General features: G+C 35.6%; 2 protein-coding genes across 13 annotated transcripts in view; one reads left to right on the forward strand and one right to left on the reverse strand.

Moving 5' to 3' along the window:
* The window catches only part of psme4b (proteasome activator subunit 4b), a 95,164-nt gene extending 89,787 nt beyond the window's left edge, over nt 1-5,377 (reverse strand). Inside the window, exon 1 of the mRNA XM_030121768.1 lies at nt 5,040-5,377. Coding sequence (XP_029977628.1) covers nt 5,040-5,242 — 203 coding nt within the window. The 5' untranslated portion in view covers nt 5,243-5,377. The remainder of the gene's footprint in view (nt 1-5,039) is intronic.
* A 147-nt stretch (nt 5,378-5,524) lies between these two features.
* The window catches only part of LOC115410227 (thrombospondin-2-like), a 49,242-nt gene continuing 30,256 nt past the window's right edge, over nt 5,525-24,510 (forward strand). The window contains exons 1-14 of one of the 12 annotated variants that reach the window (XM_030121780.1): nt 5,525-5,705; nt 8,314-8,325; nt 8,512-8,592; nt 9,325-9,544; nt 9,682-9,738; nt 9,837-9,973; nt 12,284-12,544; nt 14,077-14,170; nt 15,673-15,837; nt 16,101-16,277; nt 20,037-20,210; nt 21,682-21,812; nt 22,537-22,671; nt 23,322-23,540. In XM_030121780.1, coding sequence (XP_029977640.1) covers nt 8,548-8,592; nt 9,325-9,544; nt 9,682-9,738; nt 9,837-9,973; nt 12,284-12,544; nt 14,077-14,170; nt 15,673-15,837; nt 16,101-16,277; nt 20,037-20,210; nt 21,682-21,812; nt 22,537-22,671; nt 23,322-23,540 — 1,815 coding nt within the window. In that variant the 5' untranslated portion in view covers nt 5,525-5,705; nt 8,314-8,325; nt 8,512-8,547. Of the gene's footprint in view, nt 5,706-7,382; nt 9,545-9,681; nt 9,739-9,836; nt 9,974-12,283; nt 12,545-14,076; nt 14,171-15,672; nt 15,838-16,100; nt 16,278-20,036; nt 20,211-21,681; nt 21,813-22,536; nt 22,672-23,321; nt 23,541-24,510 lie in introns of those variants that run through there. The other 11 variants (XM_030121777.1, XM_030121779.1, XM_030121776.1 and 8 more) reach the window with 11 other exon arrangements.

A 24,510-nucleotide genomic window follows, 5' to 3' on the forward strand; every position in this document is an offset into this window, starting at 1 on the left:
AATGGATCTATGGGTCATTATGTGGACTATACTAATAATAATAAAAATAGTGTATAGAATAATAAATTTTATCCTGCAATTAGATGCATTTTTGATATAAAAGAACTGATCTTCAGATATAAGTGGCTGGTTGAGTGTCAGGAGTAGGTATAGGGAAATGGGAAGATAATAGGTCATCCTGAGGTCAGCAAATGCAGGATAAAGTGACTTAGTTTACATATGTAGGGTCAATTTTTGGCTGAAATAACACAGAATCAGATTTTTTTTTTTTTTTTTTTGTTAGGAATGAAGTAAGCTAACTGATAATTGGGCAGTCAATCATTTAATTCCATGTGAATTTAGCTATCAGTTCAATTTCCAACACTCACCTTGTTAGGTAAAAAAAAAAAAAGGATTTGTAGTCATCTTTTCTCTGCTTTGTTCTGCCTGTCTTTTCTCTCTTTCTTGTCTAACTTTAACTTTAACCTATTTCTCCTCTCATTTTTACAGTTAGCATTAGCTAGCTAGCTAGCGCCGACACTTGGACTAAACCATTTCTTGAAATAAGGAAGGGGGAGGCTCAGGGGAGAGGCAGACTGGATTTTATTCTTTTTTTTTTTCTTCGCCAAAATCTAAATAAACCTAAGTCAAAGAAACAAATATGTTTATTAGTATGTTGTGAAGCAAAACTTGTTTCAGGGTGATAAGTTATAATTTTTGTTTAAAAAAAAAAAAAAAAAAATTACTTTTTTTTTTTTTACTATTTTCTGAGATCCCTGTCAGTTATATTGGCCTTATGGATACCCTTTATGGCACTGAAGTAAACCTGTTATTTACTTGAATTTAGAAAACTAGTTTAGTAGCAGGTGAAAGTAATATAGTAGTTGTAATAGTTCTAGTAATAGTAGCAACAGTAGTAATAGTAGTAATAGTTGTAGAAGTAGAAATAGAAATAGAAAACAAAAACCTAAACTATGGGGGCAGCCATCTTGAAACAAGCTAGGCAATTATGTTAGCATACATCCTGTTATTATTCTGTTTTTGTAAAGTTTTTAAAAAAAATGCAAATTGTGATAGAGCTCCACAGAAATGTCCTGTAAAATAGTTGATGCAGTAAAAAATCATGAGGTAGAACAAATAAAGATGACATGGAAAAGAAAATAAATGGATTCTTCATCATGTACAGGGATGTACTGGTAAGCTAGCTAGGTTCATTGTGTATGGAAATTCCTGGTGTAGGTAAATGTTAACCATGTTTATCTAGTTAATACCTTAGTTAGACACATCTGTACTGTTTAGGACTGTATATTCACTTTGTCAGTGTGATAAAAAAAATTATTGGTCAGTACTGTCGTATGCAAATTAGCCATGTGGTTATACAGATGTATGCTAATTAACTATGAGGAGTTCCATTTCTCCACAAACTAACCTAAATAACAAGAAAAAATTTTCAATGATTTAGTTATAATATTGTGCACAATTTTCTGTTTGTGAGGTCAGACTGTTTTTAAAATAGTTCAATTACATGAAAAGCAACAAAACGTATTTAGCTAATTAGCATAAATACCTGGCTAATGTGTTATGCTAATGCTTTGCTATGGGGGCTACAACTATATCAATAATCACGTTTACTTAAGTAACTCCTGGCAAACAAGCTAACAACAGAGATGAACCAACCATTGAGAATGACTGACTTAAGTTTTGTGATAATTCCAAGTGAATATCAAGGTTTATTGCAGTGCTATCCAGTTGTTAAGCTGTCCCTGAGCCCATAAAACACAACCAGTTGTCAATCTACTATTTTCTATGTGAATATTAAGAGCGGAGGAAGTGGATGAAGCTGATAAGTAAAGATACAAGCCTTAAATGAATGAAAAAAGGAGTTGATGTTGATGTTAAATGATATTAGTTCCCACTGCATCTGCCAAACCAGATCTTAATGGATTTAGTGATAGACGAAGGCTTTTACAAAGTGTTTCACATCTTCACACTCAGTGTTTGGTTTGTCAGTCCTTTATCTCTTCTGTCCAGATCAGGGGAAACTCCATAAAGTAAGCTGAGCATGAAGTGAAGTGATGCACTTCTGTAAACAGACCAGGATCTTCAACAGTGTTTACAACACTTAAAACCTGAACTACTGCAGGTAGGTGAAAACTAATTATTGTATTTGAGTTAAATATCTAAATTTAATCCTAAGAAAATTGTAGTCAGTGACATCAGACTTAAACTGGTGTATTACCTAAAGGTACATATAAAATAAGTTATGTTTTTCATTGTTTCAGGTCCACTTTAGGAAACTCTTTTGGAATTTTCTGACTATATATATATATATATATATATATATATATATATATATATATATATATATATATTATATATATATATATATATATAAATAAGCAAGAAAATAAACAACAGATTAATTAATTGAGAAAGAAAATAATCCTTAGTTGCAGCCTTGCTTTAGACTACTAAAGTGACAATGTACATGTGATACAAACTATAACAAAATAGCTACATGCCTGTAAAAATGTCAGTTGAATTTACTGTAAAACCTTTAAAAAGGACCCTACATTCAGCCTGTATTGAAGACCTGCTGTGATTTTTTTTTTACATGCATGCATGCAGTAGATTGACTGAGCAAATACTGTGGAGGTAAATATGCATTTATGTAAAATAATGACAAAATTGCGCTGAAACCCAAAACCATCCACACTGAAATGTCATTTAGAGGTAGAAAGCATCCACAAACATCCAGGTTTGTGCGTAATGAGGTGTTACAGCCATACTGAGTTTAGATACAAGATATGTTTTGTGTCTTTAAAATTATATTGACTACAATTCCACTACTTTGTTTGAGGACCTGACTTATTTATTATCTGGTCATTTATTTATGAGTAATATCATATGGAACAGCGATCAGTTCTGTAGGATGGAAATAGTAGAAACCAGTCAGCCACCATTTTTATGTTCGATTGGAAACAGGTGTGTAGAGACAGAGACTAGAGCTTACACTACAGTGTCATCTTATATCCATTTTTTGTGAAATATAAAACAAAAGTAAAAGTTTAAAATAAGATTTTTTTGGGGTATGTGTGGGTGACAGAGTGGACAGCAAGATTAAAACATCAAAATTACCACAAGAAAATCTAACAAAGACAATTTTCTAATTATTAATTTTCCTAAGAACTGGATGCAGTTATAAATGGCAGGTGTATATTTGTTTTTAAGATAAACTAATGCCAATGACGTACATGTGTCCAGTCTACTTCTGTAGAAATAAATCCTTTCCTAGTGTGAGCTCTATATTAAAGGGTCATGACTTACTAATCAGTAGTAAAAGCATTGACCCTCGCAGTTCATGCGAAGGTTTACTGACCGTTGAAGACAATGTCTATCAATTAAACTCACCACCAGAAACTAGAGCCCAGCTGAAGGTACTGCACCAAGCAGCATAATTCAGCTGATATTTCTAAAACAACATGCAACTTATCTCAGTGTGTGTGGGTGAATAGCAATAATCAATACCAGCACCTAATGTATGCAAACTATAAAAGATTTGAGCCAATTTTCTCTTTTAGATGACAAGAAAACAGACCTCAGATACAGTAAAGTTAAAATTAAAATATAACAATCAAAAATCAGTGTTTTACTTTTATGGCCCCCAACTTTTTGGAGCTTCAGAAGTTTCAAGACGGTCCAAAAATGATGATGAATGCAATTGAAATGGCAAAATTTAATAGAATATAAACAATTTACAAGTCCTTTAACACTGACCTGTCCCATTTAACAAAATGAGAGGAAAAAAAACTCTGATAACCACAGTAGGGATGTAACAATATGAAAATTTCATATCATCGTTATTGTGACCAAAATTATCACGGTTATCATTATTATCGCGGTATTATTGAAATTGTGTTCAAAATGTTCAAAAAGTACTGATATACACACTGAAATAATTAAACCAAGTTGCATTTAAAAAAAATAAATAAATAAAATAAAATAATTGGTACAATGTACTTTCTGTTGCAGAAACATTCAAATATTAACCCTTAGTGGTCTGAGCCTATTTTGGCTGTTTTTCAGTCCTTTTGATTTTGCCTTTATATACTATATAAACAAATGTTTACTATACCCCTGTTTGTTTGTTTGTTTTTTCAGCACAACTTCATCTATATCATCTGTCTATTATTTTTTCATTTTAACCTACTATATCAAAATAAAAGGCTAAAAAACACAAAAAATCCGATTTGAAAAATGTATATAATTTATTGTATAACACACAGATGCTTAACGAACCTTTTCAAAAACTTTAAAAGTGAATATTGGTTCCAAATATTAGGTATATACAATTAAAATTGTAATATATTAAAACTATACTCAAATATTTGACATAAAAGCAGATCTTTACATAGGCGTTTCTTGGCCTAAAAGTACAGTAATCAAACACGGTTATGATAATTAGAATTTAAAAGGTATTGCAATTTTAGTTTATCGTTATAGCGGTAGTCGTTACCAGGGCTGAAAGATATATCGTTGTCGTATCGATATCGAGATATGAATATTCAAGATATTAATATTGAAAAACCAGCGATATAAACGATATAGATTTCCCCCGTGCTGGCCCTGCATGTACAGCTCTGGAAGTCACAACAAATTTAATTTATTTGTACTTTATGTTAATGTTGATGACTGGCAGTGAGTTCTTATAAATAAAACTGCACTTTCCACATTCTTTTGTATTATGATGTTAGTATTTTTCTGAAAATGCTTGGTTTTCACCGAACCCGTAGTCATATCGTATCGTATCAATATCGAGATATCTGGCATGAATATCGAGATATGAAATTTTGTCCATATCGTTCAGCCCTAGTCGTTACATCCTTAAACCACACATATTATAACAGACATAATGATCAGCAAGTCAAGAAAGAAGGGGTTCATAGGGGTTGCAACTGCCCATAAACTGCAGGTCTAAGATCCTAAATGAGCAGAAACAGCTGATTCTCCAAACCTGACCAGTGACATTTCATGGTTTTTACTACATCTCCACCACTTACGAGAAGAGTTTCCTGCACCAGAAGGCGACCCCGGGCCACAGCTCCCGGAGCGCCACGGCCCTGGACAGGTTGGCCTTGATGTCCGCCAGCAGCTCCGTGGCCTCCGCGTCCAAACGGTCTGCGTACGGAAGCATTCGGTTGTACACGATCTCCTTCTGGGGGACGAACCCCGGGGGGCCCACCGGAGCCCCGTCCACCGTCATGTCTCACCCACTCCCGTGCGTAAAAAGATCTGTGCGTAAAAAGCGGAGCAAAACGCGCGTCTTTAACTAAGAAATGTTCTTGGAAGTGCGCTGCCGGAGCATAATCCGCAGTGTCCAGGAGGCAGGGGCGGAAGGCAGGCGATCACCGGGGAAAGTATGTCACGCTAATTGAGCTGCGTAAAGCCTTGAGGGCAAAGGACCGAGGCCGGACCCGCAATGTCACGCCACGGCCGCGGACGCACCGGGGAGGGGGGGGGCGGTCACAGGGTTCACCGCGTAGACGTTCCACAGAGGAGAGGGTGTATTATCTTAAACTTCACACCTAACTTTTAGAACCAGCAGGAAAACATGAGATAAAACTCTGACATGTGAAGGTGTTTTGTTTTTACTTCCAGGGGCAGACGCAACGTCCTGGAGCCTCAGGTGTGCGTCTGTGTGGACTACATATCCCAGAAGCCCCTGCGTAAGTGTTTCACTGTTAAAGCTAATCTGCAGGTGATCTGATAACTGGATTACAGTCCTCTGGCGTTCTACTGACCCACTGAGCTTGTACTAATGAAAATAATCTGTCTGCGGCTTTTAGTCAATATCTATCTATCTATCTATCTATCTATCTATCTATCTATCTATCTATCTATCTATTTATCTATCTATCTATCTATCTATCTATCTATCTGCACTTTTGTTCAATTTGGATGATTTAGTTCCTTTTTTTGTTCATTTTGTTCATAATTTTGATCATTTTAGTACATTTACTTCATTATTTTAATCATTTTTCTTCACATAGTTCCCCATTTTGTGAATTTTTCTTCATCAATTTGCTCATTTTTGTTAATTTTGTTCATTGTCTGACTCATTTTTCTTCATATTATTTATTACTTTGCTCATTTTCATTATATATTATTTAATTTACTAATCATGTAGATGTTCGATCCAACACATTGGCGACTTTGGCAGAACTTCACAGCTCTTTCTGAATAAATTCTCTTTTATTCATTTAATGGCTTATTTTGCTCAATTTAGTTGATTTTTTTCCATATTTTTTTTAATTTTTCTTCATTTACCTCCTCATTTTGTGAATTTTTGTTCAGTACTTTGCTATTTTTGATCAATTTTGTTCTTTGTCTTGCTCATTTTTCTTCATTTTGATTATTATTTTGAACATTTCTCATGTAACACATGGCATATCAGGTTATATGAAGTGCCTAAAAGATGATTATAAGCAGGTACGACAAAAACAGACATTTCCATTCCATCCTTCTAAGGTTTGTGGTTATGTGTGCTGTTTTATTGGCATTGGTGTGATATCTATCTATCTATCTATCTATCTATCTATCTATCTATCTATCTATCTATCTATCTATCTATCTATCTATCTATCTATCTATCTATCTATCTATCATCTGTCTGTCTTCTGTCTGTCTGTCTTTGTCTTTTCTTTTACTATGTGCTGTAGAAGATGATTTATTAAAAGTCTTGGCAAGTTCTTTACACTGAGGAGCATCTTTCTGAGATTGTTCCACAGTTTGTAGATTCAGTTTTTCTGCGTTAGTGAAGCCCTGCCCATCTTTATGTTCTTTTTATATCCAGTCATGTTCTCCAGGCTGTTTTTCTTTCTTTTTCTTCTTTTTTTTTGGCACCACTTACTTTTCCAGCCTGTTGTTGCCCCTGTCCCGACTTTTTAAGGACTTGTTGCTGCCATTAATTCAACAACAGTAATTATTCACAGATAGAGTGAAGCTAAATATGAAACAACATTTTGCTAGAATAAATCTTGAAAGGATGTGCATTTCATGTTGTGGGGTGGTTTTGTTGAATAGAATGGAACAAATTATCAAACAGTGTGAAAACATCACACAATTTAAGAAGATATAGTATAAAAACCTAATTTTCCAGTGATATAGTACCAATAAACAGGAGAATAACAGTAATAGTTATTGATGGTATGTTGTCATTTGTTCTCTTTTTCAGTAATTTAATAACTGACCTATTCTTTTTTATATATTGTGTGATTTTTTTGTTTGTGTTGTTTTGGTTTAACATATTGCCTTTGATATTCTGGAGTTTTACATTTAAACTTGTAATTTCTCTTTGCCTTTATATTTTATTCTACTTATATTCGAAGTAAAGTTTATCATTATCTCATTTTCTCCATTGAATTTGTTTTCCATCCTCTATTGTGAAAGAAAATCTATATTTGTTCATCTGTCTGTCAGTTTTAACATTTCAATGTCATAAAAACTCTTCCAGATACATGTGTTGCACATCACTATTTGCTATAAACATTATGATCCCTGCATCAAATAGCTTTTTTCAGTTTATCTGTATCCCTCAAATATACCTATAAAGCTCTCCAGCTCTTATTTATTTGCCAGCAGCATCACAAATCACTCTCCTGGAGGACGAGTCCTGCTCTCGTTCTTCATGTCCATCCCTTCCTCTGCGGTCACATGACACTTTTGCCTCAGCCACCCTTATTCCTGCGCCGTCGAGCTTCCGTCCATGTAAATCCTTTTACTTTAAGCGCATGTAATTCTCTGAAACCTACTTTCCTTTAAGTTCCCTGGACTGAGCTTATTGCAAAAGCCCTTTGAGTCCAGGTCTGGATGTTTAGAGAAATGAGGCTATTGTTGCACCTTCGCTGCCTGTTTAAGCTGTCTGATTGGATAAATATCTTCCTGTTTCTCAGCCCCCAACCCTGATCTTACAGCCACTTCCAGGTTCTTTTTGTGTTGGGTTTCTTGCAGCCCCAGCTCTCAGTGTCTTAAACATTTCAAGCAAAATGCCCTCTTTTAATTGATTTTCTCTCCATAAACACAGACAGACTTTGAGAGAGATCCCAGAACAGAATGTGCCTTCCACATGGCCGGAGCGACATATCAGTCCAAGAGTGTCACGATGCCTCTGCCAAGCAATCTCGCCCAAGTCCTTACCTTTTATATCCACTCAGATCGTATTACTTTTGGGGTTTTCTGCCTCTCAGAGCAGTGACAGCACCTGCTTTTGCTGCCTCTCCTCTTGAGCCGATTCCAGAAAGAAACATGATGTCCGTTCTTGTTTGTTCTCCGTAGTGATGTTTCTAGGTACTGTATCTGGAAATGGGGAATTTGTTGGATTTGTGTGCATGTGTGTGTTTGTATGTATGGGCACAGGCGCTTGCATGTGCGTGCATGCATGTGTGCACACATCTGTGAGATTCATTATTCCACAAGCGAAGTCTACAGATGGAAAATATGATTCAGGAGGATGATGATGCCTCTTTGACTCAGCAGGGAGAAGACCAAACAGAAAGAGAGAGGAAAGTGATGGAGAAAGTAGAAGGGGAAAGAGACATGATGATCCCTATGGAGGTAGATGTTTTTGTATTTCATCAGCTGGCTCATCTTGACTTAAGAGTTTGATTCTGCAGACATCAGGAGAGTCCCAAGAATAGACTCGTGCAGCTTGTTTTTAACTTGTTAGAAGGACACTTTGATTATTTTCCTGCACATTCACCAACAATAACATCATTAACCCTGCAGTTGCATCCAAAACACAAGTATTCACCTTTACATTTATGCATTTATCCCCTCATAAAAGGCTAATCTCTGTAATCTACTGGCATGTGTGAGCTAATTTGTGTCCCTACAATGAAAGTAATAAAAGCACACACACATCATGCCTCTCATTTTCACCAAGGATTTATATCAATGCCAGCTTTCTCGCTCCTAAAATATTGGAAACTACAGTGGCCAACGTGTGCGTCTGCGCGAGTGGATGTGTGAGTGCGTGTATGAGTCTTAGTTTGGAGAGTGAAGAGTGTAAATGATGTGTCTGGGAAACCTGCATCGAGACGTCAACACACACACAGGCTCACACAAGTTCCTTCCATCCAGCTGGGTTTCTCGCTGGGAGATATGCAACCCAGTTCATCGCCAGACAGACGGGTAATATATGGCCCCTGCACACACACAGACACACACATGCAGAAACACACACAATCTCTCAAACAAATACATAACCACATTAGGACTTTTTTTTTTTTTTTTACAGAACTAACACAGCTGTCTGCATGTTCCTCACTTACTTTTCTCTCTCCACAGCCTCTGTCGTATTTGCATTTTGTTTGGATGGTTCTTCTACAAATCACTGAGATAACTGAGCTGGTGAGTAAGGTGACAAGGAAACAAGGAGACAAGGAATTGAGGAAGAAAAAGAGGAGACAGACATTCCATCACAGCCCCTGTGGAGCTGCAGCGGGGACGAGCCGACCAGCCGTGATTTCTTATCGTGGAGGAAGGCTGAGCAGCGAGCAGTGCGCAGGTATGCAAGGTTGATTCCTTCTACTTCTTCTTCTGCCACTATCTTCCTGGCAGCAGTCCTGCTTCTATTATCTGGTGCAGTAGCAGTATAGCAGCTATAGTTCATTGCGACTGCATATGTGATTTATGTGTGAACAGGAATGACTCTGCTCAGAAGGCTTCTAATTATCCTGTATGCAGCAGCTGTGTGCACAGGTACAAAAAAAAAACCACACACACACAGTGGATTCAGATATGATCAACAAATGGACATGAGCACAACACACACACACACACTTGTGCCCCCTCTGCAGGTGTGGGGGGCGCAGAGGTTGACAACGTGTCGTCAGAAATCTGTCGTCACCCCTGTGAGGATCTGGTGGGTTTGATCACAGAGATCCACGGCCTGCGTATCGTCACCGGCAACCTGCTGGACGACCTCGACAGAGTTGTAAGAAAGAACAAAAAAAACTCCCAGTGACGTCCCCAGTGTACACTTATCTGTTTGATGATATATTTATGGCAGCAACAAGAAAACATATTGTAGACTCAAAAGCAAAAACACATCTTCAGTTGTTTTTTTTTTTGTAGAAAATCTATTTTAATTTGTAGATTACAAATGAAGGTTCTGTGTTCAACATGAATGAATATCTGTATTTCATGAATAATTTTGTACTGAATTGAATTCACTGCTTCTGCTAAGTTTAATTACATCACCATAACTATTACTTTTTAAAGAAATGTTTTCAACCAGACAATAAAATTGAAAAGTTATAAAAACAAATCACAGACAACAAGCTGGGTACATCAAAGAGAAAATTTAACAGTATCCAAAAACCACAGCTACATTCAACTCAGGTCAACTCCAAGCTGAAAAATGTATTAAATTCATTATTATCTATTTGTCATTGCTATTTTGTGTTGTATTCCAATTAATATTTAATTTAATTGTATATTGCTTCTCAGTAAGGTACCACAATGAATTAAATTTTCCCTCTAAAAGTCATGAAAAATGCATAAATTATGAAAAGATTAATGCTTGTCCCTTGAGAGTTTCCTATTTTGTGCAACTAAACTTAAGAATTCAACCAGTTTGTTTGTTGTAATACATTCATTGTTAATAATTTTCTGTATATGTGGCCCCTCAGTGATGCTATATTTTATTTTTTAACAACTACTCTCCTGAAAGTTTTATGCTATTAGTATTGGTAATGCACTATATGGACAAAAATATTGGGACACATTAAGTCTACAGTTTGTTGGACATCCTTTAAATTCTTTTAATCCTCAGGGACCGAAACAGCCACCAGCGACCAAACGCATCTACTGATCTAAACTGTTTAATACCTGTTGATCCATTAATGCTATTAATACATGTAAATAATTGGTGTAAAATGCAGTTTGTCATCTTTTCATCGTCATCAGATATGACCCATTTGGACATTCAGAGGCTCTGTAGTGAACATGGAAACACCGTCATCTTCAGGAGGATCATCAGGATGATATTATACTAAATGAAAATTAATGTAGAGAAAAATGCACTTGGAAGTTGCCACAAAAATAGCTTTAGGTGACTAACCCTTTATCAGGCAAGTGACTATTTGGGGTAATTTCCGCAAACATTAAATATGGGGCCAATCTTGTGCCTCAGTGAGATCCAGAAGCATGTTGGTTTTTATAACTATACAGTGATGCAGAGAGATTTTATTGAAATTTTGAAGCTGTAAATAGTGAATATGAGTAATTTTTGCCAGTTTACGACCTTATAACAGTGGTTTTATTGCATGTGTTTACATTTTAGCAAGTGCTGCTCGGATGTTTTATGGCAAGAGGAGGGAGATGACTATGTCCAATAACATACAAAGGTTTAAATTTTGAATTTCAGAGTATTTCAGTGAGTGTTAAGTTAAGTTTAAAGGCAGATTTTGTTTGTGAGTGAGACTTAAAGAAATCAAATGCTTAGCTGTTGTTTAATATGATTATTTATGGCTTTTTTGGCAAATATTTGAGAGATGTAAAGGTAGAAAATCTAAAATTATAATTAAAAAAATAGTAAAATTAAGTAAAAATAAGTTCTGAAGACATTTAAAACTGAACTAAATAAGCCTAATGACAATATAAAAATGTTTATTGCAGTGCTATTTATTTATATTATCTATTTTATTCATATACCTCTTGGGGTCAATAAAGTTAATCTGTATCAGTATTTGTCGGATATTTATGGCAATAAAAAAGTCAGATTATGATATTTGACTCCCTTTACCAATTTGTCTCAAAACTTTTGTCCATATAATCTAGTTTTAATAAAGAAAACTATGATTTATGCTTAATGTTGAGGTCACAGAAAAGGAAAAATCAAGATTTTTTTTGTCCATATCACTCATTACTTAATCAGTGGGTACTTCTAAACTGAATAAATGAGATTATTCTTAGTTTCTTCAGATCCATCCTTGTTAAAAAAAACTTGGTAACGTTTTGGGCAACCTGGTTGACTTTCATGTGACGAATCAGAAAAAGAACGTCTTTTCTCTCAAGCCCAAATGGAACAAGTAGCAACATCCCGGTTTCTGCCAGGAGGGATGTGGTTTGTGGTAAATGCGCTGGCAATTTTTGGAAAAAAGACAAGCAAAACACAAGGAAGAATACCATCAGTGTTAAAAAGTTGGAGAGGAATCAGAGTCAGCCTCTCAAAACACATGAAGTAATGTTTGTTTCTGAATCCTGTTTTTAATGTTCTGAAAATGCTGGTTTATGTCTTTAGTTAAAAGAAAATGAGGAGATGCGCCTTACTTTGGCAGAGCTGACCAACAGTAACAGCATCGACAACAGCAACGATGAGTATAACAACAGCAACAACAACAACAACAGTGACAACAACGGACACAGCATCAGCCACATCACCGGCGATGTCAACGAAGTGGACAGCAACATAGACTGGGAACATGTTTGTATTAAAGATGGAAGGGTTTATGTCCAAGGGGAGGAGTGGGATGCCGACAGCTGCACCACCTGTGGATGCCTGGTTAGTAACCATGACAACCTGAGATACATGATGGGACCTGACAAGAGTGGGTCAGGTTTCTCAAACTCTGAGAGGCCTGATCCATGGTGAACAAAGCTCACAGGGTTCAGCTCGAGTCACAAATTAAACCAAATTGATTCCAAATAGTCACATCAATTCATTATTTTCTTTATTTACATATAAAAACTATATGGACAAAAGTATGTGGACATGTTGATTTCAGGTGTTTCTTTTCTAACGGGTCTGGGATACAAAGCAATAATAACAAATGTTAAAATATAGTTTTATATTGAGATAAATATCGTTTAGATTGATAGATCAATTTCATTGATCCCACTATGGGGAAATTTCTTAGTTGACAGCAGCAAATACAAGATTAAAGTGCAGGAATGACAGAAAACCCACTTGTGAAACATGAAATAAAAAGAAGTATTTATATAAATTTAGAGTTAAATTTGATTATTATATACATATTTTTTACATATACATTACATTTATATATGTATAAAATTGATTTGATTTGATTTTTTTTATCCATGACTATGATTTTAAATGTTCTACCTCTAAATTTCTAAAATATTTTTCAAGCTCTGACTGTAAATGATGATTTTCTACTACAACTCACCATGTACTTTTTTCACATCTCACTTAGGAAGAAAAATCTCCCATTAATTTTTTAGAAAATATTGATATTTTTATCTCAAATCAGCATGAATAGGACACCTTACAGCTGTAGACATTTATGTGTCCCAATATTTTTGTCCATATAGTTTATAAACATCAATATTTCCTTAAAGTTTAATGGTAGATTTTTCTTCCTAAGTGAGATGTAAAGAAAGTAGATGTTTAATTATTATTTGCATACACATCATCTTTGTTTCATCTTTATGTCTCTTATTTTATCTTACATGGTTTACATCATTTTCTTTGACTGAAATAACTATCTTTGAAGGAAAAGAAAAGAAATATACTGTATATTATAACACACTTATTTTGCCATTAATTGAATCACAGAACATAAACCTCAAAGTAATCAATAAATGAATGTATATTTCAATATCCACATTCATTTATTTAGGTATTTCTCACTTGAATTTTGATGTTTATTTCAAAACTTACCAAATTTCTTTCCCACGGTTTCATTTTTTAGTCACAGATATTGACGGTAAATTGGCTCCTACCTACTTACCCTTAAAAGTCCACTATTCTGAATCTGTGATGTACTTGCACCCAGTAGAGGTTAATTTATCCTCTGAACTAGTCTAGACTTTTTGAGTTTCCCTTTAAAAGCTCTTACCTCCCCCTCCTCTCTTCTCCTCTCTGTCTGTTTCTCTTTATAAAATATCATCAATATTTGTCATGGATGGAGCAAAGCAGCAGAATATTATGAGTCATGACATACCATTCCTCTGCAAGGGATGAAATTTAACAAACATCTGGCTTGAAGTAACATGGTTTGACTAAAAATACATTTATTGCCAAATTATGGTAACATATTTGACAGCTGACGTTCTGTCCTTCATTTTATCCAGGATGGAAAGGTGGTGTGTCAGCAGGAGGCATGTCCTCCAGTCTCCTGCATCAATCCCACTTTTATAGATGAAAAGTGCTGCCCGGTTTGTCTCGGTGAGTCTGCTTGGACTGAATCCACAAACACAGTTTAACAAATAAAGACCCAGTGTTTCTTTTGTGTTAGTTCCCAATTAATGTTTCTCACTTTTTAACCTTTCTTAAGTGATTTATCACCATTTATCATAATATTATCCTCTCCATTTTGGATTTTTTTCAGGGAAAATCAGGTATTTTCCTATATTTATTTTACTGATCATGTACTTTAACCCATAAAGAACCTAACAGGCACTGACGACCAAAACCATCTGCTGATGTAAAATATTTAAAACCTGTTGATCCATTAGTCCTATCATTCCATATAAACTATTGGTGTAAAATACAGTTTGTCATCTTTTCATGGTCATCAAATATGACCCATTTAGAAGTTCAGAGACTCCACCGTCATCTACAACATTGATTCACCAGTAAAACCCATAGAATTTGATGAATGCTAGTGGATGGACACATTAGGTTTATGCTCAGTTATTGATATATTTGTGGAAAATGTCACTTTTTCTTCAGTTTTCTCTGTTTCTGATTTAATAACCTTTGGATTTACTCTGAGCTTTAATTAACATCAACATGATCAGCAGATAAAATATAAGAAAATACCTAATTTGCACTGAAAAAAACACTAAATACAAATGATATTATTATAATAAGTGGTGATAAATCACTTAAGACAGGTTAAATAGAGAGAAAAATATATTTGTAAAATGCTGCCAAAGTAGCGTTGGGTCATTATGGGTTAATCACCTTGCTGAGATGACATTTGTGGGTTATCATACCAAAAACAGAGAACACTTGAGAAAAAGTGACTTTTTCAGTAAAATATATCATTAATTGAACATAATCCAAGTGTCTCCATCCTCTTACTTTAACAGTAGTTTGGGAATATGGTTGGATATTATCCCATGAAGATCCCATGCTACTATTGTGGTAGTTCCCAAGTGAATGTTCCTCTCAATTAAACCTTTCTTAAATGATTTACCATCATTTATTTTATTTTAACTTCTGTATTTTACATTTGTCACTGTAAATCATGTATTTTCCTAGCTTTAATTTCCAATACTTAATTTAGATGTTCATGAAAACTCATCAAATTCAAAGGTTTTTATATCAAAACTGAGAAAACTTAAGAAAAAGTGGGTTTTCCAGCAAAGATATCAGTAACTGAGTGTAAAAACAATCATCTCCAACCACTGTCATTATCAAACTTCATGGGTTTTACTGGTGAATCAATGTTGTAGAAGATGACAGTGTTTCCATGGTAACTACAGAGCCTCTGAACATCCAAATGGGTCATATCTGATGACCATGAAAAGATGACAAACTGTATTTTACACCAAATATTTACATGGACTGATAGAATTAGTGGCTCTAAAGATATTAAACCTTTTAGATCAGTAGATGGTTTTGGTCACTGGCATATATTTAGGTCTTTCTGGGTTAAAAGCATTCCTTATCTATGACCGAATGTATTTGTAATGCCTGTATTTGCACATGTGCGTGTGTAGATAATGAGGACGGCTGGTCTCCATGGTCTGAGTGGACTCACTGTACCGTCACCTGTGGGCGTGGGGGGCAGCAGCGAGGCCGGTCCTGCAACGGTGTCATGTCGTCCTGCGCCGGCCCGTCGGTCCAGACCCGAAGCTGCATGTTGATGAAGTGTGACCGTAAGAGTAAGACATCGTCTGCATGTCTGACAAACCCATCACATGTCTTGATTTAATGTACTTTTCTGGGATTGACTGAGGCCGACTGGTCCAAATGAACCAATTCAATATTCTTCAAAGAGCATAAACTTCAGTCAAATGGGTTTTGGAGATTGTAATCATAATTAGAAGCAGGTTATTTTAGTTAAAGTAATGTATACACACACGCTGGGGAGCTCTTCTGGTGGCCTGTGTTGAACCCTGTCCTCTATGTTGTTTCTGTGTTAAAGTGCGCGCTGATGGGAACTGGGGCCACTGGTCGCCCTGGTCTGCATGTACAATCACATGTGGAGAGGGAAACATCACTCGTGTTCGTCTATGTGACAACCCTCCGCCGCAGAAAGGTGGCAGAGGATGCACCGGCAGCGCCAGGGAAACGCAACCGTGCAACAATACACTCTGTCCGAGTGAGTAGATATCCACAAATTCACACATACAATGGATAATTATCTCCTTTAAAGACCTAGAAATACATTTGTGACAACTTCCAAAGGATTTTTCTCCGTAGTTTCCACTATTTTTAAAATTGTTATCCTCCGCATTTTTCGTTCTCCAGTCAAAATCAGATATTTTTACCTCCGCCAAGGAGGTTATGTTTTTGCCAGGGTTTGTTTGTCTGTCTGTTTGTTTGTCTGTCCGTTAGTGTGCAACATAACTCAAAAAGTTATGGACAGATTTTGATGAAATTTTCAGGGTTTGTTGGAAATGGGATAAGGAAGAAATGATTAACTTTTGGGGGTGATCCGGAAGAAATCCTGGATTCTGGATCACTTTGAAATTTTCGTTAACATTGTGGTAAATGGGGCCAAAATTTTTGTTTCCCAATATCTCGCTTAATTATTGACCAAAACTCATTAAATTTAACTCAGGAATTGACAATGGGGTCCTCTATCACATTTCAAAGGCTGATCCGGATCTGATCCAGAAGGCGGATTTTATTTTAAAAATTTAATGTAGGATTTGTATCACCGATTATGTGGGGAATTTTTGCGCTTGGCGGAGGTCTGTGCTCTCCGAGTGCTTTTCTAGTCTTTTATATAATTCACTAATTATGTAGATCACAGGTGTCAAACATACGGCCCGTGGGCCAAAACCATCCCACCAAAGGGTCCAATCCGGGGCGTGGGATGAATTTGTGAAATGTAGAAAATTACACTGAAGATATTAACAACCATTGGTGCCAAAATCAATTTAGTTCAGGTTTCACATACAGACCAATGTGATCTCAAGTAAAATAATAATATAATAATAACCTATGAATAATTACAACTACAAATTTAAATTGAATTTTAAAGATTATTTGCTTGAATTAAGCAAAAAATCTTGAATTGAGCAAAAAAAAAAAAAATCTGCAAATACAACAAGTGAAAATTATCGTGGTAAGGTTTCTTGAAATAAGATTTTGAAGATCTATTGTCTAAAAATAAGTTCTTATATCTCACTGAGAAGTTACGCTTTAGCTAATTATGTCTTATTTTAAGTGTGATGAGATATTTTGACTAGAAATGAGAAAATTACACTTGGTAAGATTTAGATTTTTTCTGCTCTGACCCACTTGAAGTCATATTGGGCTGTATGTGGCTCCTGAACTAAAATGAGATTGACACCCCTGATGTAGATGTTCATAAAAGTCAGAGTAAATTCAAAGGTTTTTTTGTCAAAACTGATAGAACTGAAGAAAAGTGATTTTTTTTCAGCTAAAATATCATATAAATCACATAAAAACAAGCGTCTACAACCACTATCATTTGTGAAATTCCATGGGTTTTACTGGTGAATCAATTTTCTAGAAGATGACAGTGTTTCCATGGTAACTACGGAGCCTCTGAACGTCCAAATGGGTTATATCTCCCCATATCTGATGACCATGAAAAGACGACAAACTGCATTTTACACCAATTATTTCAACATATTGATAGTATCAGTGGTTTTAAAGTTATTAAACGTTTTAGATCAGTAAATGGTTTTGGTTGACGGTGGATATTTGGGTCTTTATGGGTAAAAAAAAAAAAAAAGAGGTAAAAATAGAATAATAATAAATAAGCGGTATAAAGAATAAACTATAGCAGAACATAAAGCGTACATGTCAATCTATTTACAGTAGCAGCAGTAGTGCGATACACTAATGGTTCTGGATGTTTATTGTATGTTTTGTCTGCTTTACTGTGTCATATGTTCTCTTCGTAGTAGATACATGGAGATGATATCTGCAAAGTTCCACACCATCAGGATGTTTTCTTATGAAACTCCTCAATAGGGAACATTCGCTAAAATCTGAGTTGTCATGTACTTAATTCTGGATCTTGTATGAAACGTTCACAGCTGGAATATTGGGTCTTGAAACTGTCACTTTCCTGTTCAGGCTGACAGGGGTATTTTGCCAAACTAACATTTTCCTTACTATTTTGGCCACATGATGGACATACAAATGGTGTTTTAGGTCACTCATGCCAAAGTCAAGACTTTTTAGAAGTCTGTGGAGTTTGAGAAATGTTGGCGGTCACTTACTGCTGTTTTATGTAATGAACAGGCACCTGAAACAACAATGACAAATACAGTACGTCCTGCTTCCTTTAATTTAGTTAATCCTAAAACTATGTGCTGCAACTTAAATTAGCATCAGTGGTTCATTTCACTTTCTCCCCGCCTTCGCCTGATCACAGCCAGGATAGGCTCCAGCCCCCCCACGACTCACACAAGGACAGAAAATAGAAGGAATGGATCCATTTCACCTCTGCATTGTTGTGCTCAGTGTTAAATGATCAGCAGTGGCATGTGATGGTTTAAACTTTAACCCATAAAGACCCAAACATCCACTGTTAACCAAAAGCATCTACTGATCCAAAATGTGTAATAGCTTTTAAAACACTAATCTTATCAGTACATGCAAATAATCGGTGTAAAATACAGTTTGTCATCTTTTCATGGTCATCAGATATGACCCATTTGGACATTCATAGGCTCCATAGTTACCGTGGAAACAGCTGTCTAAATTTGTAGACTGTTAATTACTGGACCTTTACTGTTTATTTGTACCTTTACTGTTTACTTATTGTCTCCTCAAACCCTGCTGTTTATAGTTATATTCTGTGCTTACAGTTATTTTCTGTTTACAGTCATATTCTAGTCTTTTTTTTTTTTTTTTTAAATAGTTGTTCTACAATGTTCGGTTTTACACCATGGGGCCTTAGAGTTTTGTAATTTAAATTTTCTGTACACAATCTACATATGACAAAACTTCAGTTCAATTTAGTTTGTTTCGAATATGTAACAAAACAAAAGTAATCCTATTTAGTCCTTAGAAATAAAACAGATTGTAACAAAACATGAAAAACGTATACATGTACACAAAAACAAAATATGACTTGATTCACACATTCAAAAAGGAGTGGGAGGAAGTATAATTTATTTAATCCCACCCCTTCTCGACCCAACAGTCAATCTTTTATCTTCCTGTCAGCTAAATGTATGAAAAATCAATTCCCTTGGATCTTTTGTAAATAGTTAACCTCACTTTTCATTTTCACATACACATACTCATACATACAAACTCACATTAAAGCTGACTTTGGCTTAAACTCCATTATGAACTACTGTTGTTTGCCAAGTCTTCCAAACCACTTGTGGTAGTATCTGTAAATCCATAGTAGTACTGTAACAGCAGGTGCAGTGTTGGCCATGGTTGGTCATGCATAAACTTCTACTCAGTCAACTCAACTAAAGTAATCTAAAAATGCGTAAGAAGTTGTGATGACCAAGTCTGCGTAAACATGTGGATCATGTTTGTCATAAAGCACATATATAAGGGTTAAACATAGGGTGGAAATAATGGAATGAGGCAGTAAAATAGAGGAGAAGCATCGCATGTCAACAGTTAAAGCTGTAAAATGAACAATATTTGCATATTCACAGATTCTTAATGGCTTTTTAAACTGTTTTTAATGATGAAACCATCTCAGATACAAATTATTATTCACTGAAGTCTTTTTTTTTTATGTATTCAAACATGTCTGGAGGGGATCTTTAATGGGTGCTCTTCACTGCTGAGTATGAAGGTTGAGCTCAAAATAAAATAGAGGGAAAGAAAACCACACATTTTACACACAGACAGACAGTAGCCTCACTGGTTTACGAGTGTGTGTCTGTGTGTGTCTGTGTGTTATCAGTTGCTGGAGGCTGGACGAGCTGGAGTGAGTGGTCATCATGTTCACAGTCCTGCGGCGGCGGCCTCTCCATTCGCCAGCGGGAGTGCTCCAACCCCACCCCTCGGCACGGCGGGAAACCTTGTGCTGGAGATGCTGTGGATTATGAGGCATGTAACACACAACCATGTCCTATAGGTAAGATTTACACAGCCAGGACTGGTGGTACCTGACAATTTTACTCCATTATTTTAGCACAAACAAACCTCTAAACCACTGGGCACTTGATCACAACAGACCTGTCATTTATTTTAGAGCAGATTTGTACTTCTTTAAAAAAAAAAACATAACATACATTTCTATGTGGCTAGGAAAAACTCTGTAAGGAATGTTTATTGTATTATGCTGCTTCTGCATTATTTGCTTTTACATTGTTAAAATGATAAAGGCTTTAAAACACTTTACAACAGGTTCGAGTTTATTTTTATACATACAGTTGCAGAAAAAATTATTCGACCAACGCCTTGTTTTCTTCAAATTCTCATTCATTTTAATGCCTGGTACAACTAAAGGTACATTTGTTTGGACAAATATACTGATAACAATAAAAATAGCTCATAGTAGTTTAATTTCAGAGCTGATATCTGTCCAATTTCCATGTTTTCTTGATAATAACCAAAATCACTTCAGTTCTTACATCAATAGCTATGGCATTGTACTGACAAAAACAGTGCTCTTAGGCATTCCATGTTTTCTTTTCTGTCTGTTTTAGTCACATGATACACACAAGAGTTAGTACTGGATTGCGTAACCATTGTTTTTGATGTCTTTTGATGGTCTAATAGTTTTTTCCCCAACTGTACAAAGAACTGCTCATTACTCAAACACAGACAGTTCACAAACATGATAAAATAACGCAATAAAATACTCAGTTCTCCAAGAAAGTAGAGAAAATTACCATAAAAATAGAATGAATAAATAAAAAGCCAGTTTATGTGCAGTATTACTGTGATATGTGTATCTCAATGGAGGCTAGAGCTGAACTATTTTCCAATTTTCAATGAGTTTCTGTTTTTATAGAGATGTTTTCACCACAGGACACCAAATAAAAACATAAAATCATTTCAGTAAAGGAATAACAGAGCAGGTTTTTACAGAGAAGGGCAATTATAATTATATGTATAAACAGAGTTTTCCTCAGAATAATGTTCTAAGTATATTTTAGACTCTTTAAAACACTCTTTGTGGAGGACAAAATGCAGCTCCTTATAGAAAAATTTAATTAAAGAGTTGTTAAGTTGTTAGGTTTAGGTTTGTGAAATGAATGTAAGCCAGTCTACAAACACTGAGTTTCATGCAAGAATATTTTCTGATATTTTTCTTTCTCTTATTATCTGATACCATACCAGATTTGGCAAATGTTCAAAACTTCAGAAAATTGGGTAAATATTCATAAGAAACATGATAAAGCTTTAAAGTCATATACTGTATATATGTCATTTAGTGAAAAACAAATCACAGCAAATTAAATACACATGTTTCCAACACGAGGTCTGGACTTCTAAATCACAAACGTTCTCCTACATCACACATATGTTGCCTTTAAGGACGTATTTTTTAGTTCCGGTTGTTGTTGTATGAGGCCGACTCTGTGTTTTTGTTCTTTCAGACATTTGTTTGCTGTACCGTCCCTGTTTTTCTGGGGTGAAGTGCACATCGTACAGTGATGGATCATGGGAATGTGGTCGCTGCCCGTTGGGTTTAAATGGAAATGGAACTCATTGTGAAGATGAGAACGAGGTAATAACTGTAAACAGTATCAGAAACTGTCAAATGACTGGTGAGCGTCTCTCATGAGGATCAGATTTCACATCAGGATTGTAATGATCATCAATACACAAATGACAGGATTAACTGTAGTGTTGGAATAGTTTTGTCCTCCTTTTTGTACTTTTACAGTGGTTTTCGCAGTTTTTCGCTTAACACAAGGTCCGTAAGTATTTGGAGATATATATCTCCCCCATGTGGCCAACATGAAATCTAATTGGTTAAATCAACAGGTTCATTACATGTTTATATCTCCAAATACTTACGGACCTTGTGTTAAGTGAAAAACTGCAAAAAAACATTGTAAAAGTATAAAAAAGAGGACAAAACTATTCCGACACTACAGTTAATCCATATGTAGTTTGTTAGTAAGTTAATTAATTAGTTTTATAATCACGGAATAAAAGTTATAATAAAGTGATAGTAGTAATAGTAGTCATAGCAACAATATATAAGATTTAAGTAATTTAAAGTAAAATAATAGAGGTATGTAAGTAATAATATTAAGTAGCAGTAAGAAAAAACTATTACCAATAACAACAAACAAACATTGCGCACTGGAATAAACAATAAACACCTTAAACTACACTGAATAACATTGCACCACAGACAGATCATATTTTGATCAGAGGTTTTTTCTGTCCTCATGAGTGTCACTTTTATACTTATACTGTAAATTGTGTGTGCGTCTCTGCAGTGTGACGTGGAGGGTGTGTGTGTCACAGAATGTGTGAACACAGATCCTGGTTTCTACTGTCTGCCTTGTCCTCCTCGATATAAAGGCACCCAACCATTCGGTCTAGGACTGGAGGAAGCCCAGGCCACGAAGCAGGTGTGTGTTTCTACTTTTGTTTAAAGGGGTCATATTTTGTTAAACCCACTTTTATTAGTCTTGGGTTCATTTATTTGTGTATTTGGACTCTAATAGTTTATAGAGGTTGAATTTGAACCCTCCAGGCGCCGCAAAGCTATCTTTATATTCATTTTGGCAAAAAGCAAGTGGATTTCTACAACCAGTTTTAATTCCTTCTTAATTTGTTACATCTATAACTAGTTACATCACAACATTTGCACATATAAGGTCAAGACTTCTGATGAATATTTCTCCGAGTACGACATAATTGTTCATTACCTAAAATGGTTACCTAAAATGTTCAGTTGTTGGTTGGATTAATGAACACAAGTGGCTGAACGGGACAGAGAAGCACAGTCAGCAACCTGGACGGGGTGGGGCATGAAGTGGCTCATTTGCATTTAAAGGGCCAGTGCTCAAAACGACCTTTCTGGTGTCATTACTCAGAAATAGGGTTGAAGATGGACCTGTGGAGTTGAATTAATGTAGAATTCAGACCCAGGCATAGCAATTACAGTTTATGTAGACACAGGAAAATGTTAGAAAATGCATAATTCCATTTTTTAAAAAAAGATAGATATCACTCCTTTAATCTGCAGTTGGGAGATTAAAACCTGGTTTCTCTGTAGGTGTGTGAGCCGTACAATCCCTGCAAAGACAACACACACACTTGTGATAAACATGCAGAGTGTATATACCTGGGCCTGGCGTCTGAGGTTCTGTACAAGTGCACATGCGCTGTTGGCTATGCTGGTGATGGCTTCCTGTGTGGCGAGGACTCTGATCTGGATGGCTGGCCCAATAATGGACTGACCTGCAAACAGAACGCAACATATCACTGTCAAAAGGTAAAATAAAAAACCCTGAAACACTCAACTTTCTGTTAAAGGGCTTAGGGAGACATGTGCGTGAACAATTTATATACACAGACTCCTATAATGGCTTTAGGTTGATTTATTTCAGCTGTTTTTATCTTATTTCAGTGTCTGTAAAGCTACATCGCAAAAACAGCCCTGAAGGAAGCCAAATATTCTTAAATACAACTAAATTGTCTTATATGAAGAAAACATCTGCCCTTGGGTTGAGCACAGTGTGCTTTCTTAGAAAACCAGAAGCCACTGAAAATTTTAAAAAGCCTTGAAAACTTTGAAAGATTAAGACCATCTGTGGCTCAAAAATATGTATTTTGTTGAATAACTGTTGAAATACAAAAGTTGTGACCAAAATTTTGGCAATGACATAAAATGACTATTTGTATACAGTCGCAAAAAAAAATGATTAGACCACCCTTGTTTTCTTCAGTTTCTTGTTCATTTTGATGCCTGGTACAACTAAAGGTACAATTGTTTGGACAAATATACTGATGGGAACAAAAATAGCACATAAAAGTTTAATTTCAGAACTGATATCTATCCATTTCCGTGTTTTCTTGATAATAACCAAAATCACTTCAGTTCTTACATCAATCTATGGCATTGTACTGACAAAAACAGTGCTTTTAGGCATTCCATGTTTTCTTTTCTGTCGGTTTTAGTCACATGATACACACAGGAGTTAGTACCTGATTGGATAACCATTGTTTTTGATGACTTTTGATGGTCTAATAATTTTTTCTGCGACTGTACATAAGAAAATATTTGATTTTCACTAAAGAACACAAAATGCAGAGGTGGAAAATGTGGAGAAAAATAATTTGGAAGTTGTCACAAATGTATTTCTAGGTCTTTACGGGGATAATTATCTATTGTATGTGTGAATTTGTGGATTTCTACTCACTCGGACGGAGAGTATTGTTGCACGGTTGCATTTCCCTCACAC

Source organism: Sphaeramia orbicularis, chromosome 19 (genome assembly GCF_902148855.1).
Source record: "Sphaeramia orbicularis chromosome 19, fSphaOr1.1, whole genome shotgun sequence".
Taxonomy (NCBI): Eukaryota; Metazoa; Chordata; class Actinopteri; order Kurtiformes; family Apogonidae; genus Sphaeramia; species Sphaeramia orbicularis.